This window comes from Fistularia commersonii, chromosome 30 (assembly GCF_037954325.1).
Source record: "Fistularia commersonii isolate RoL2024-O1a breed Wild chromosome 30, RoL_Fcom_v1.0, whole genome shotgun sequence".
Classification (NCBI taxonomy): Eukaryota; Metazoa; Chordata; class Actinopteri; order Syngnathiformes; family Fistulariidae; genus Fistularia; species Fistularia commersonii.
In genome coordinates, this window is record NC_141313.1 from 6,288,331 (window position 1) to 6,304,413 (window position 16,083).

The following is a 16,083-nucleotide window of genomic DNA, read 5'->3' on the forward strand; positions in this document are numbered from 1 at the left end:
ACCCCGCTGTTCTGATATATTTTCTGTATAGAATTTATCCAAGGAAAATGTTTTTTTCCCCATACACTGTAAATATGTTTGTAATATTCAATGTGATTCAATATCAGATATTACTATAAATCAAGAAATGCCCGTCCGTGTGAATATTTGCAGGGGCTGGTAGGTGCACACTGAAAGAAAAGCTCTGGTGTCTGATGTCACATTGTGCAGTGATATAACAAACAGATGATAAAACAGTCATGATACAAAATGGAAGCTATGATTTCACAAGGAAATCCAACTTCACAGAAGACATACAGAAAAAGTTCACTGAAAAAAGACCATATCATATGGACTAATCATATGGTCTTTGGTCACGAAGTGTATAGTTTCTTGATGCTTTACAAAACTTTATTCCTGAAACATCTAGATTACCTCTTAGGAATAGCATATGGACTCTTTGGGTAACTTTTCATTAATTCTTTTGAGTTTTTTCCTACTAATTTTTGAATAAATTAAGAGGGAATTTGGATTACACACTATTGGCTAAAAGTGTTATCTTGTTTTAACATGTGTTGAAGAGAAGATAACTATTTCTGAAATTCAAAACTAACCATTACAAAGACAGATTAACAGAGCCACAAGTTATTGTTGCACTATGCTAAAATGTGTTATATTCTCCATACAAATGGCTGTATATGCAGACCATGCACAAAGCAATAATTAAATGTGGATCAGGCAACAGGGCACAAAAACAGCAACCCAAAAAGAAAAAGGCTGAACATAACCTAAAATGTAGAAAGGGATAAAAATCAACAAAGTAACTGGAATGAAAGTAACTTCCGAATCGGTCCCCTGATACCTTGAATACAATGATTTTGGTGCGTGAAATAACGTACAAAGGTAACTGTTTTAAAGACACTTACGGTCGCGTCTGTACGCGCTGTGACGTCACTGGCAATTGCACCTGAAAAATAGACGTTTCTTCAGAGAGGCACGTGACCACGCGATGACGTCAGTGTCTCATGAGGCGACCCACTTCAGTTGGGATCTGTTGAGCTCTAAGCGAGAGGGACGTGCGCTATTATCCCACCCGAATCAAAAACAGTAAATAACTCCGGGTATCCGACGACAGCAACAAAGAGGAAAGATTCAAGTAAGTAAAAAAAAATTGGACTGTCATAGACGTGATGTGGTTCTGCTTATTTTTAAATAATGTAAGTCGTGCGTCTGAGCGAGTCGCTGTCCTCCCTTCGTTTGTAGGCAAACGAACAGCATCCCTCGGATGGCACTGCTAGTGTTAGCACTAAATGCGCCTCCATCGCAGACGGCCACAATTTTTCCTGATCACAAACATATTGTAACACAGACAGAATCGCGGCCTGTAAAAGCGGTGACGGCCTGTATATGTGGTGGGATGGGGGGTGCGGAACGTGGCTTGGCGTGGCGTGTGGTCACCGTCCTTACAGATAGCCAGATAGGCGATGATGGAATCATCATGGCGTTGCTAGGAAATCACATCGTCCCTCGTCTGGTTATGTAATTCAAATAAATACATTTTTAGCTACATTTAATAACCGTCTTCATCGGCTGAAACACACTCGTTGATGATTCCGATCAAACGGGCGAGTTGTGTGTCGCAGTTGCCTGCACCGGAGGCCCTGTTGGAGCGGAGCCAGGTGCAGGTGAAACATGAGACATGGCCGGTCGTGAGTCTGTCGCGGATCCCGGTTGAGCTGGACTCCCCCCGCTTTCCACCACTGTTACCGGAATACCGGATGTTGACACACGTTATGAAACCGTACAACTTAAAACATCTATACGTTTATGCTTTCTGACAATGTTACATTTTAATAACGTTTACTTGTCAGTGTATTGGAATGATTCAAACACTCAGTACTTTTTTTCTATATATCAGGATTTGTGAAGTATTAATTCTTCAAAGTAAAGTTAGAGACTTATGATTTTATTTTGTTAAGATGATCTCTCATATTATTCCAAATGTTTCCAACTGTTCTGAGTTGAAGTCTAAAATTTTATCTCTCGAAATTTTATTCTGTTTTGTTTATTGTTTGTTGAATCACAATTTAGGCCACATACTGATTGGTATATTCAAACTTGATGCCTTCATTTTAAATTGAAGCCAGGAGTGTATACTAATATAATGCTGTATACTTATTTTTTTAATGTATTTGTTGTGATATGGGCAACTATTTCAGTACTCTTACCTCTTTCACATATTTTACATAGAAAAACAGTGAGTGCAAAAGTGTAGTAACCGGTAGAAACTTGTTCAACCCATTTTCAGGTAGAGATTTACAATTTATTCTTATAGTGCAAAAGTAGGATTTAAGTAATTAACTTTTTTTTTTTTCCTGGAGGGAATAGCAAGAATTGGCATTATAAATTTTGAGATGAGATGAGAACAACTTTATTTATCCCGAAGGAAATTGTTGTGCCAGAGTTTCAAGTAAAAACATAACAGTAATGGATAATAGTAGGAAGCAGGAAGAATAAGAAATACAGTGAAATATAAATTGTCTAACTGTTACTTGCATTGTGTAAGTTCAGCAGGACAGAGTCCACTTTTAAGAAACTGACATAATTTTTTTGTTGCTCTTCTGGTTCCATGTGCAGGACGTGATGCCATGCAGAGTGAATGAGTTAGCATTCCTCTTCAAACATACCATGAAAACATAATTCTTCACAAAGCACTACCTAACTAATTGCACTTAGCCCCCAACCCACCTGCCAAAAAAAAAGGATGAAATGAATGTATATCTGTAAATGGTTCTGAGATGGCTATTTGGTTGAGTGGTCTCTTCTGACTTCCGACTACTGGTACTTCGTATCTCTGGTGACTGAATTGCACTTCTTGTAAGTCGCTTTGGATAGAAACGTCTGTCAAATGACTCTAATGTAATTCCTTGCACTGCTATTAATGCTGTTGTACTTGTCCTAGCTGGTTGAGTCTTATTTTAGATTAATTAAAACTCATCAGTGCTGTTTTTGACATTTAAAGAAAAATAGGGGATGATCAAGTGAATTCTAAGTGAACTCTAAATGATGGGAAAAAAGTTCTTTCATGATATGAATACTGTAAAAGGAAGGAAATGACATAAGACAGAAGAAAAATTGGAACTTCTCTGATATTCCTTTTAAGTAAGAATTCTGTCATATTCAAGCATTGTCTTTGTATTTTTAGAAAAGGTTTGGTTTTGTTATATGGAAATTTAAGAAAGCATTGAACATTGACATTTTAGCAACAGGAAACTTATAAAATACTTTTGTTCAATTTTGCAAAAGTATTTGTTTTGTTACTTCTCGTTTGGTGGCTACATATTGATATTCAATGCTTATCTTATATGACTTATATAATGCATACCTTCACCTGTACAAAGGTGTGAGGGGGGGGGGGGGGGTCTTCAGGTTTGACTTTGCCAGATCTGCTGCTGACACAGTATGACTACATCTCGCCAGACTACTGCTACAGCAATTAGCAGCAATGCAGTCTGGAGTTTTACCTTCTAAGTTTATCTTCCAAAGATACTCAGTTTCTTTAAGGTGTTTTTGTTGTTTTTTTTTAGGAAGGATCGCAAATGTCAAATTGGAACATATTTTGAGTCACTGGTTGTTTGATCCATACAGTTAGGAATTTCATTTGTGGCTGCTGTTGTTTTTCCTTTGTTCCCTGATGTTGCTCAGGCATGTACATAGCATGTTGTTCTAAGATTTAGCAGAGGTATTTTGCAAGCCTAATTGTGTTAACATGGCTCTTTGGTGAGCCCTCTCAGATGAAGATCTTACAAGACCAACTTGCTGTGTTTTGCAAAGTTAACGCGTTTGTCATAAATGTTATCTGATTCCATAGATCCCAACAGATGATACAATGAGGCAACATTGAGGTGTAATATTTCTGTCTACCGGTAATTCAGTTCACAATGCTTACATGCTAATGTCGTACCTGTGGGGCCCATATCATGTGGCCTCAATGAGCCTTTCCTGAAATATCCTGACAAACCATATTCTTTGTCATAACCTCAGACAGGGTAAAATAAAATTCTTGTGGTTTCTCAGTTGGTCCCATGTGCTTTATGGATCTTTGTTTTATGAGGAGTTGTAGATTATTCAGATCTGCTGTATCATATAGATACAAAAGTCAGAGAGTAAACCTGGGGTATGTTATCTCTCCTAGCTGTTTGGACTTCATACTTATTTCTGATATGAATGCTCGAACCTCCTAATTGCATGCTATGGATTATGCAAGGTAATCCTTCATACACAGATAAAACGCTGCAAGCCAAGCCATAATGCCTTGCATTACTTGGAAACATCAGTCTTTAGCGAGGTATAAGTTTCAAGGTTGTCTTGAGATTCTTGTACAGTTTTGCAAATATGCATTTGAATATAGGCAGGATATGTTCAAATCAATATTTATTTCCCAAAAAATTAATCTAAACATTAGATGTTTTATACCCAAAGCTTTATCCTTTTATTTTTGTTTCTTGTCACTGAAGACAGACACTTTGAATGGTCATAGTTTTGTGAATTCGAGTCAAGGAAATGCCTAGCATTTTTGAAAAAGCACTTTGCTCAAGTTTTAGGCAATGACCAATGTTGTTTCTAAAGACTGTTTATTGACTCACTGTAATTTTCTGTAATCTCAGCTATCGTTTCCTGACATTTATTCCACTGTGTCAGAATGAATGAGAAAATACACTTTTCAAACTGTTTGGGAGAGTAATATATACATACATATATATATATATATATTTCAAGTTCTCAAGCTCATCCGCAGTTTGCATGACAGTCCCAACAGTCACTGAGTTACAGACTGATTTTTGTGGATGTTGAACTGGAAGATGTCACATGATAAGCTAAGGAGTCGTAAGTAATTCATTTACCTTGGCGACTTATTCTGCAGACTGATACAGTGGCCTTTGCTGTGTCACAGATCTGAGAAGGATATTGCTGTTTGTTCGTTCACTTCTTGTCAAAATCTTCTTGTCATTGCAAATGGACTCGAATTTCATCATTTGAAGACGTTTCACCCCTCATTTTAGAGGCTTCCTAAGTTCTATGGACCTGTGGGGATTTCCTGAATATAACTGTTCACTTAAACTCTGATTCTTTTCCGGTAAACCAGTGCTGTTTACAGTAAAATAGTGTATTGACATTTTTTTCCAGACGGTTAAGCAGAGTTGTTGAGCTCATGGAAATTTTCCACTTCACTTTTAGAATGACTGGTCTCCAGTACTGAGTCCTGTCCTAAGGCTAAGTGTCCTGTAGAGGTCTCCTTACACAACCATTGTTGTGCGGGAAGCCAGGATGTATTTGACTCCTCAGCACTGTTCCCTCTAAGCCGCGCGTTTGCGCAATCGCGCACTGCTCCAGTGTTCTCCACACTCAGCAAATCTATGCTGCTCATGAAATAAAATCCAAGCTGAACTCTGAATAAAATAAATGTGTTCAATTTATTTACAGTTCAGCTTTTCTGTGCGCGTAGAATGCTGGAGTAGTGAGCAATTGCACAAATGCGCGGGTTAGAGGGAACATAGCTCCTCAGATAATGATTGTAATCTGTTATGATCATAATGGAGGTTGTCAATGTGCAGCAGAACCAGCACCCACCATGTTTGGAAGCAGTCTCTAGATCCCTGTCTATCCCAGTGATGGAAAGATAAGAAATCATGACAATATGCTCCAAAGCCTGGATTTGGTTTGGGTAAAATAATGCACTGTTTTGTAAGGGCCATGGTTAGTTTGTTGTGGCCTGAAAGGAGGGGCAAAGGGGATGGGTGCTTGCAAAACACCATGGGGCTTTTAATGAATCTGCTGAGAGATTCATCAGAGATAAAGCTTTATAAACAACTGTAGATTTAGCAACCAGTATGACCTGTAACACCTCCCTAACTAAAAATTGCCAATTCGTAAAATGACTGTCCGTCCTTTAGTGAGCATTAAATTGTCCTCCTGTACTGTTCATTTAAAAGCATATTGTAAATCCTACCTCCACTTCACCTACAGAGAAATGTTCTTTTTGTACATGTTGGTTTGACTGTCAGTGCAAAATGGCACAAAAACCTACTGACCACGGTCGTTAATGGGGCCAATGAAGGGAGAGACGTTGCGTTAATGACAGGCCTCATCCTAAGGCAAAAGCAGATTAATAATACATTTGGTTACCAAGGCATCACCTCCATCCAGGGTAATGAGGTCAGCATTTGTGTGGACAGTATGCCTTCTCATTTTTATCACTCTTCACTTTTCACTCCTTTTTTAAATCTAGATAAAGGCTGAAGGGCAACAGTATACCATTAACTTGAGGATTCCCTGTGACATGGCTTGATGAATTTTAAATTTCAAAAAATTGTGACCTATAATTTCACTTTGTAATGCAAAAAAAAATGATCATTATGTAAATATCTCCAGGATATGTTTTATTTAAAGGATTTTTCCGCAAGTCAGTGAATTTACTTGAATTTTATCAAAATAAGAGAATCCCATCACTGAACTGTCAGTCATCCATTAAGAAAAGAAATTACCGGTTGTTAAAAAAAAAAAACTTAAAAGTCAATAAAATGAGTAAAAATTATTGTACGAAATGTAGGTTAACAGAAGTAGATTGATTGAACTGACACACAATCAGTTTATAATAGTAGCCTGGTGCTCTCAACATGTTCTACTGCAAAAGAAATGTTTAGTTTTTCACAAGATTTTCTTAACCATGGCTGCATGTGCCCAACTGCTGAGAACATTTGAATATTTTTCATTTGGAGAGGTTGATTGCAATAACCACACACTGGTTTCCAGTTTCCATAAATAATTAGCAGGATAAATTCAATTTAACTATATTCAGCAAGTCCTTATGTGCCATATATAAACCGCATAGGCTGGTCTCCAATTACTCTTCTGACGTGATTCTTTGGTTGCAGAGATCTCTGATCCATTTGTGTCACAGCTATGTGCTCTTCATCTCTCACCATTGCAATACATGCTGCAATAGAGCTGTAAAAATTGTACTACCTTTTTCAGACCTTTAATGCTGGATGGGATTTTGCTGGCAAGACACTCTGCTGTGCCTCTTTCTCATCACTTTGTTCGCTTCCTACCCAATTGTTTGTTTGGCTGATTAATCAGTCTGATGCAGTGTTTGTGGCTTTGCCAGCTTGGCTCATATTGAGCATTGTCATAATTTTTTCTTCCAAGACATCTAGAACTGTAATACATTTAGTGAAATTAAATGTGCAATATGGGGAAAAATGAGTACCCTGAAATGCATATGCCACCTTTTTAAGCTATTCAGTACAGTAGTATTTATGATATAGAAAATTTATTTCTTGTGATCTAAACAAGAAAAATATTGGTCCTGCACAGTGGCGAGAAACATGGAATTGTTGTTTCTTGCTGTCATGTTTACTTGAAATGAACATTTTGTTGCTAATTTGTGAGAAGTTGGCTCTGATTTGAAGCCCCTGATTTTTATTTATTTTTCTACTTTGTCTGTAATTTTTCACAGTATATTCTTTACAATATACAAATACATTTCGCTATCTTTGTGAAAACCAAAAGAAAGTGGTAAGCAACTGATACATCTTATCAAACCAGCAAGCGATAAGACGTCACAGTGAACTGACAATTCATTCTTAAATGTTTACTTTTTAACTCTATTAAAGTTAAAACTATAATTTCCTTTTTCCTGTAACAGATAAACTTCACAACACCATGTCACAGGACAAGAGTGGATACCCTGTCATGGGCGAGACAAACCCACTCCATAGCAATGTCTATGGGCCCCCTCAGCCAGGTTTTAGTGTGCCCCCTCCCAACTACAGCCAGGCACCGGGAGGACCATACCCACCAGCAGCCGGGTACGGGCAACCTGGCTTCCCACAGGCAGGCTTCACACCTGGCCCCTACCCGCAGGGGCCCTACCCGCAGGGGCCTTACCCAGGGGGAGCCTATCCTCAGGGGCCCTACCCCCAAGGACCTTATCAGCAAGGGCCCACACAGCCAGGATTTCCTGTAGGCCCCTCTGGTAAGTGGCCTGTTGATTTGTGAAGAAAACTGCTCTACCGTTAACCACATTATTCTTTTTAATGTAACATGGGCTGTATCTGTTTGAAATTTATTATTTCATTGTTTACTGAGTGAAATGCATTCTATTTAAGATTTGTATATTTATTGTCTCTCAGAATGTTGAAGATGTAACATGTTCCTTGGAGAGTTTCCAGTTCAAACGGAACATTCATTAATAGCCAATGTAAATGAATTTCAATGTAGCAAAATGATCTATACTACAATCAGTGTAATGACGACCACACAAACCTCATTAAAAAATAGTTTACCCCACAGTTGACCTTTGGTTGATGCTTTTGTTTATCAGCACCTATTGTCAGCCCTGGTTACCATGGCGATGGGCCTCCATCTTATTATGACAATGAAGAATTCACCAATTCTGGCTTTGAAGACAAGAATATACGACAAGCCTTCATACGAAAAGTAAGTTATCTGGGTTCGAAACAAATATAGAATATAAAAACATTGATTTTTGTTTGTTTTCTCAATAATTTAAATATAGAGTGTAATATTATTTGGATTACGCAAATCGATAGGGCAATGTTTAAGTGCCAGCAAGTCACCTTGTTCCTCATCTCCACCAGGTCTTCATGGTTCTTACAGTTCAGCTACTAGTGACTTTCTCCTTTGTGGCTGTCTTCACCTTCGTTGGTGATGCCAAGTCCTTCGTGCGAAGTAACCCATGGACATACTACGTATCCTATGTTATCTTCTTCGTATCACTGATCGTCCTCAGCTGCTGTGGTGACTTTCGTCGTAAACACCCCTGGAACTTGATTGCTCTTGTAAGAATTTAAGTTTTACTTTAAAAAAATACTATTTCCAAATGTTTACTAATTCAATGTCAAGTTTTTCACAAGTTTTGAGGTTATTTGAAATATGTGTCTGTGTTCCAGTCCATCCTCACCCTGAGCCTATCCTACATGGTGGGCATGATTGCCAGCTTCTATGACACTGAAACTGTCATCATGGCAGTTGGCATCACAGCTGTGGTCTGCTTCACTGTTGTCCTCTTCTCGCTACAGGTCAGCACACGCAAGCAAATCAAAAGTGTGTGTGCATGTGCATGCATAAATATGCACACACATGAGAAATTCTTAATTTTTGTTGCTGCTTTGATTTCTTAGTGTGAGGCTTGAAACATCTGACATATATACTGTATTACTTTTCTCTGTCCTTTCTGAGAGCTTTTTTTGCCTCTTTCACCATAGAGCAAGTACGACTTCACTTCCTGCCGGGGTGTACTGTTGGTTTGTCTGATCGTGCTGGTGCTCTTCTCCATCCTCTGCATCTTCATCCGTGACAGGATCCTGCACATTGTCTACGCCTCACTGGGGGCTCTTCTTTTCACCTGCGTAAGTTTCTCGGATCTCTTTACACTGACAGGTTTAGTGCAGCACTAACTGGGATGGCATTATTTGTCTGAGATCACAGTAAGCTCATCTGTGTAAATTAGTGTCAATGACATGGGTATAGAGTACAATGAACACGCTTGGCAGTTAATCACCATCGGCAGATGCTTCACAACAAACTTAATTCTGCACAAAAAGGCATATCTTAATCTTTTAATCAAACAAAAAATCATAAAACACATTATTTAGAACAGACCCCATTGCTATAGTTAGAATACTTTTCAGCAATCCCTGCATTATTTAGATGATAAAGTACCATGAGTAATTAACACATTATTTAAGCATCACTTATTAATCAAGAAGAAATACACCAAGAATCACCAAGATTACATTGTATTTTGATACATCTTTTTTTATGTTCAGGCAATTGTTTTCAGTCAGCAATGTTATGTATCTTTCACAAACTACTTTTAGTCTTCCCTCATGTATGTTTTTTTTGTGTGGGAAGCAAACAAGGCTAATTTCATCCTTGTTTCTTTTGCAGTTTTTGGCTGTGGACACTCAGCTACTCCTAGGAAATAAGAAGCTGGCTCTAAGTCCAGAGGAATACATCTTTGCTGCCCTCAACCTCTACACTGACATCATCAACATTTTCCTCTACATCCTAGCTATTGTGGGACGCTCTCGTGAATAAAGCTGCACTCTTATGTTAAAAAACAGGAGAAAAATGGAGAATGCCTCCCTTTTGTTGTAAAATGTCGCTAACAGTACCTGTTCTTTCCCCTGATTCTTTTAAAGTGTTCCTTTTTCCCCTACATGTTGCTGTCATTCTGAACCATTTTTTTCTTCATACTTAACCATTTGCTTCTGGCTTCTACTTACACAGACATTATATCAGGGTTGCTTACCCTCCATCCACGAGTTTGGCATGGCATACGCACTATGAAATATGTGATCCTGTGGGCGCTTACTGCAGAGTGGGTACAGAAAAAGAGCGAGTGAAAGTGATTTATGTTGATGCCAACCAGCTTTGCCTGAAGAGAAGTTTGTGTTAGAAATAGATCCTCTTTCAGTCTATTTTTCTTCTTCCAGAACTGTCTCTTCCTGTCAGTTTGCTGCTGTTACTGCATGGCAACAACAGAAAGATAATTGAAGATGTGACCTCTAGCTTGCTTGTCATGGCTGTAAATAGTTAAGTGTTTTACTGTATAATATGAAGGCCATTTGCCTCTGAAAGGCATGCAGGAGTGAGTTAAATAGATCTGTTGCTTCATGGGAAAATGTGCAGTTGATATTTGCTTCCCAAGACAATAAAATGACCACTGAAGCCTATAACACGTAATTGATATTATGAACTGTATATTCTTATGGAATGAAGAAAAACTATAGACTTATTTATGATTTTAAACATTAACATATTCCTTTACCTTCTGTCTTCTTTTTTGTTTCTCACCTTGGTCTTAAATGTGAAGTGAAAATACAGTGATGTTTTTTTTTTTACTCATAACCCATTTTTAATATTATGGTATTGGCAATTTGGGCAGTTTTTATACCAAACTAGTCCCAAGTTTGATAACATTGTGAGATAGAAGGCCACTAGTTACAGGCGTGATCAAATATGGTACACACTGACCTATCTATTTATTGATCTTAATGTAAATACCAGTTAAAAGTTGCTCTGAAAATATGATTGGTACAATAAAAGTTGTTATTCAATAGTAGCTAAAACCTGGATTATAACATGTAATATATTTTTAATACTGAATGGTTTAATTTTCATTCCATGCATGATCTTCTCTATCGGCACATTGTTTCTTTTTTGGAGGGACAGCCATCTTAAAATTTTTTGAAGTCCTGTGTTGGTATTTAACTAACGTGCAAGTGTATATAAAACTCCTCCATGGTGGTTTGATGTGTATAGATCAGGTATTTTGGGGCTTTGTAGGTCTGTTTGCATTGTACAATTGCATTACATCAAAGTAGATGTGCGTTCCTCCACATGCTGTTTGGTTTTCATTAAAACACAAATGTGACATCTTTATTGCCTGAACTAAGTGACACTTTTCTTGTACAGAGACATGGGCTTAAGGTTGTCTTTAGTGAGAGGCCACAACTTAATCCCCCCCCAAAAAAATCATCTAAAATTAACTTAATTGAAAAGAATAAAAGTTGGCATGCTTTAAAGAAATGGATTTGTGAAGTTTTGCCTCATAACCAAGTAAAGATAACATTTAAAAAAAAAAAAAAAAACAATGACTGTTGGAAAAGATAATCCATGGCAGGAAACTAGTAACGTTAAAGCGGAAAATATTAACGGCCCATTAAGTAGAGGAAAAACACACCAAGAAACATTAATAAATAGGTAAGGGAGAAATCTCTGGAGGGACTGAGTGAGAGTATGAGTGTGGGGTGGGTAGAGTGGATATTGACAGTCATGCATTCGAAAGACTTTTGTAACCGGCTTGGGGAAGTTACAGTAACCGATTACACAGACAAAGCATTGCCTAGGGATATTTCAACAATGTTTGAGAAAAAATGTTAAATCCACCCTCATGCTGAAGCATAAAAAGTTCAGTCACTTGGAGAATGTAATACATGGAAAGTATGCAGGCTCATTATCTTGGGTGGTTGGACTTTTGGCATTGTTACCTTATTGATATACACTTTCACGAAAAAATACGTATCAAGAAATTACTGACAATCAAGTATTTTATTTTCATAATTCTGAATTATAGCCTTTAACGTTAAATCACCGGTACCATAGGCTTAACGTCTTTCGTCTGACAAACTTGAGGACACTCCATCGGGCTGAAGGGGAACTGTCGGCCAACTTACTCCAGTGGTCTCGGTAAATTAGGTAAAGTATATTCTGTTTGGAAAAGCAAAAACTAGCTTCTTAGAATCCATAAAGGTAACTAAAGTAATGATGAAGATTCATTAAATGTATAATACTTCTATAAAATAAGGACTTGTATCTCCGGAAGCCTTTGTTGTTATACTAACGGTCCAGGTAATGGATTTCAAGGTTGCTCCTATTCCCATTTGAAATTTAATAGTTATCCTCAGCTTTTGGGCTTTTTTGAATTCAGAAAACAACTGTTTGATGATTTTCAAACATAACTTATATCAATATATCAAGGGCAACGTGATAAACTATCTTCGTCTGAATACATGATTGCCATCATGACAATTTTAGCTAGTTATCGCTTGAGGTTTAGCAAAAAGCAATATATGTTTTCTTTGTGTCACTTAAAGAGTATAACAAACAGTTAGTTAAACATGCCAGTAGTCTGTGCTTCTCTGATCAAGACTGAAATACAGGGCCTGTTATGGAAGGACGAAGTGGCACAACGCATAATTTCAATTAGAAATAAAAAAACGCACCTAAAAATTTTAGACATTGAGAATCTGTTGTGACTCTACAGCGACGCCCATCGGATAGTGTCTTCTGTCGTGAACAAGCTATGTAATTAGTGTAGAATTTTACATTTATCGTAAAGCGTTTGTGGCTTGCATGTTATATACTTTGATACTATGTTGAATTCTTCCCTCGTATTACCATTGATATTTAATTTTGTGAGTTCTTCTGAGAATATTACTGACTGGATGACGTCATGCTAGCGTATGCTAGCGTTGTTTCGCCAGATCTGGAAGGGATCCATCTTGAAGCGAGTTTAGTCTTTGTGGTGCTGTGTTTCCGCTGCCATGAAATAAGCAGTTTGTTATTCTTCACTGAAATCAAACACTGGTTGATAACGCGTTTCTAACGCGGAGCATACATTCAACGTGTTCTTATAAAGTGAAACACGTTGTTCAAATTTCAAGTTTAACATGGGCAACCGTCAGCCAATCAGAAACGGTCTTATAGAGTCGACATGCAAATGGTCACGCATCGTTTTTGGTTTAACACAAGAAATTGCAGTCATAGGTGTCATCTCCGTGTAGGTTGCCTGCTTAGAGCTTAGAAGTTTAGCATTTAGCAACATATACAATCCAAGATTATATACCAAACGAACCAGACACCCTGAGTAAGAAAGTTGTGTTTGATGTATAAACACTGTGCTGTCGCTGTCGGCAGATATCGTCAGTGAGGTATATCCTTACCTGTTACTTCCTCCGGGAAGTTTCAGAACATGATGAATGGAGTGTCATGAGATATGATTATGTCTCCGGACTATGGGGAACAGCAACACCCCGTAGTTTCCATTCTGATCCTTTTTCTCATTTGTTCAACTTCAATACGTCTGCGGAAAATATCGAAGAATGTGTAAGTATGTAGTTTAGGTCTGATGTTAGGACTGAACCTGGCAATTTTGGTGATGTAAACTGTGATACTGATAACTAGTGATGGCCAGGTCACGTTTGAGTATATTGTGGAGTCTCATAGCCAAGTGGTTTGCAAAACAGACAATTTCTCATGACTGCATGTGCACAAAAGCCCACCTACTGGGCAAAGAATGCTACATGATTATTTAATGCCAATGATGACACTTACATTCTTCTTTGTGTCTTGCATTTGTAGTTCATTTATTGATCCAAATAAATACAATTTCAATTTGCAAGTGTATTTTTGTTGACATTACTGTAATGCCTTTTTCGATATGAATTTTTCATCAATGTCTGACAAGATGTCAATGTCTTTTCTCCTCAGAGAGCTCCACAGTGGCTTCATGAAATGGAGATAAGACCGACAAGCATCCAGTGACATTGATGTACTGCTCAGAGATCAGGTCAGGGATGTCATTATCCAAACCAGCCATTGCTGCTCCCACTGGCTCCCTTAGGTCAGTAAGTCTCTTAAGCATTGCAAAAGTGCTATTCCACCTGATTTCCCCCGCCTGAATCAGCTTCAGTTTAGGTTTTCTCATCCTTTCCTGAACAAGTGGAAGCCTCTCCTTTAAACATTACAAAATGAAGTTATTGTGAAACACCCAGCACTACAAAACAAATAATGCATTAAAAGATGAAAAGTAAAAAAAAGTAAACTAACTTTTGCAGCTGTGCCAGAAATACCTCACCAGCCTCCTTGCCTTTGCACCAATAGAGAACAGCACGGGGTTCATATCAAGACCTTTCCTCACAAGCAAATTCAAGGTGTGCGCCATGCAGATGACATGACGCTCTCTTTGACCAGTAGGTGGGTTGGTTACCACAGGCAATCATGTTTGCTGCACCATCAGTGACAAAACAAGTCACCTTTTATTTAAGAGCCTTTTCTCTGTGAATTGTACTACCCCTAATCTAATTGTCCTGAGATGGTTGTCTTCATCAATAAAAGGACACACGTGTCCTGTGCCTGTTTCTTTAACCTTTGCATCTAGAAATAGATGCTTCCATATTCTCTTCAACTTTCAGGTGATGATATGGATGGTGAAATGGCTTAATTTCTCAGAGTTGTGCTGTCAGCATGCAGCATGTTTGTAACTGCTGGAAGCAGTTAACGCAGATCCTCCCCATACTTGCTTGTGGAGGACTGAGCCACCAAATAATGATACCCTTACCAGCTGTGTAATGTGCCAGTTGCTGTCTTTGTTGTCCTTGTCCAAACTTCTTTGAAACCTTTCGCTGGCATGAAATTCTTAACTTGCCTTTGCACTGTTGAAAGCTGAACCAAATGTTGAAACCAAATGTGTATTCAAATGTTAAAACAAGATGAGAAAATCATTGCACAGTTTTATTTATATATGACATATTTAAGAAAGATAGTCATATTTGTCAAACTGTAAAAAAAGGCTAAAGAGTCAGTGTTGTTTGAAAATGAATAATTTGTAATTGATTTGCAAAGGGTTCCAAAGAACCAGAGACCGGTCCGATCTGTTACTTATACTGCTAAGAAATGATGTGTTTTAAGTTGACTGGAGTCCAAAAAAAGACTTCCAACTGATAACACAAAATAGAGCTCTAATAAGCTAGATTTTATCCTGCCTGACTTGCAAGTTGACTTGCAGGTCATGCAAGTTCACAAGTTAAATTTGTTTACGTCTGTTTTCAGAACGTACATAGGAATTTTTTGACATGCATCAATATTGTGGTTGCTTTCCATTTTAAGGTCTTTTGGTCTTGTTTCATGTTTCGGAAAGAAGCACTAACGTTAGCTAGGCTGCATCAACTTGGTGAAATGCTGGAAGACCTGTGAAAACACCTTACAACCTGTGACAGAAATTAAAGAGACTTTAGATGAATTAAGCTACCTTTGACTTGACCTTTCACTAAATCGGAGATACGAGTCATGTGTTTGTTGAAATCTACAAATGTCAGCGTATTGAGTTTAACGGTGGAACATTGAAATGCAGAAGGGCAAAAAAGTAGAATTTCAATAAAAGACATTTAAATTCTTTGATGTTGCTCATTAATTTTTGTTATTTATGTATCAGACTTTGAATTTGCTTATAAAATGTCTTGGATCAGAATCAGGAAAAAGTCCTGAGTTGGACATTTAGAGTGAAAAATATAATTTTAGTATGATTTGTTCCGTAGGCATTAGGGCATCTCCATTCTTGGTCCTAGTTGAACCTAGTTGAAGCTGAACAAGGTTCAAGGTTCTTTAAAGATTGACTAGAAAGACTAGCCTAGAAAGAAAATATGACATTATTACTTAATTTGTATTGGTTTTCTCAAATGTTAAGGATAATGAAAAATAATAATGTATTCAGTTATTGTCTAATTACTGCCA

At 37.8% G+C, this 16,083-nt stretch overlaps 1 protein-coding gene, 1 long non-coding RNA gene and 1 other non-coding gene across 3 annotated transcripts; all 3 read left to right on the forward strand.

Annotated features, from left to right (window-relative positions):
* Window positions 1-983: 983 nt before the first annotated feature.
* Window positions 984-11,598, forward strand: grinaa (glutamate receptor, ionotropic, N-methyl D-aspartate-associated protein 1a (glutamate binding)). Its single transcript, XM_086178272.1, has 7 exons — window positions 984-1,135; window positions 7,688-8,017; window positions 8,366-8,481; window positions 8,643-8,843; window positions 8,955-9,083; window positions 9,270-9,413; window positions 9,955-11,598. Exons 2-7 carry the CDS (start codon window positions 7,705-7,707, stop codon window positions 10,102-10,104), a joined length of 1,053 nt encoding a protein of 350 aa, XP_086034398.1. The 5' UTR covers window positions 984-1,135; window positions 7,688-7,704; the 3' UTR covers window positions 10,105-11,598.
* A 1,893-nt stretch (window positions 11,599-13,491) lies between these two features.
* Window positions 13,492-13,623, forward strand: LOC147216244 (U8 small nucleolar RNA). The gene has a single exon (XR_015109189.1). It is a non-coding gene; the product is annotated as a U8 small nucleolar RNA (small nucleolar RNA).
* On the forward strand, window positions 13,506-14,697 carry LOC147216245 (uncharacterized). Its single transcript, XR_015109165.1, has 2 exons — window positions 13,506-13,677; window positions 14,062-14,697. It is a non-coding gene; the product is annotated as an uncharacterized LOC147216245 (long non-coding RNA).
* Window positions 14,698-16,083: the final 1,386 nt, after the last annotated feature.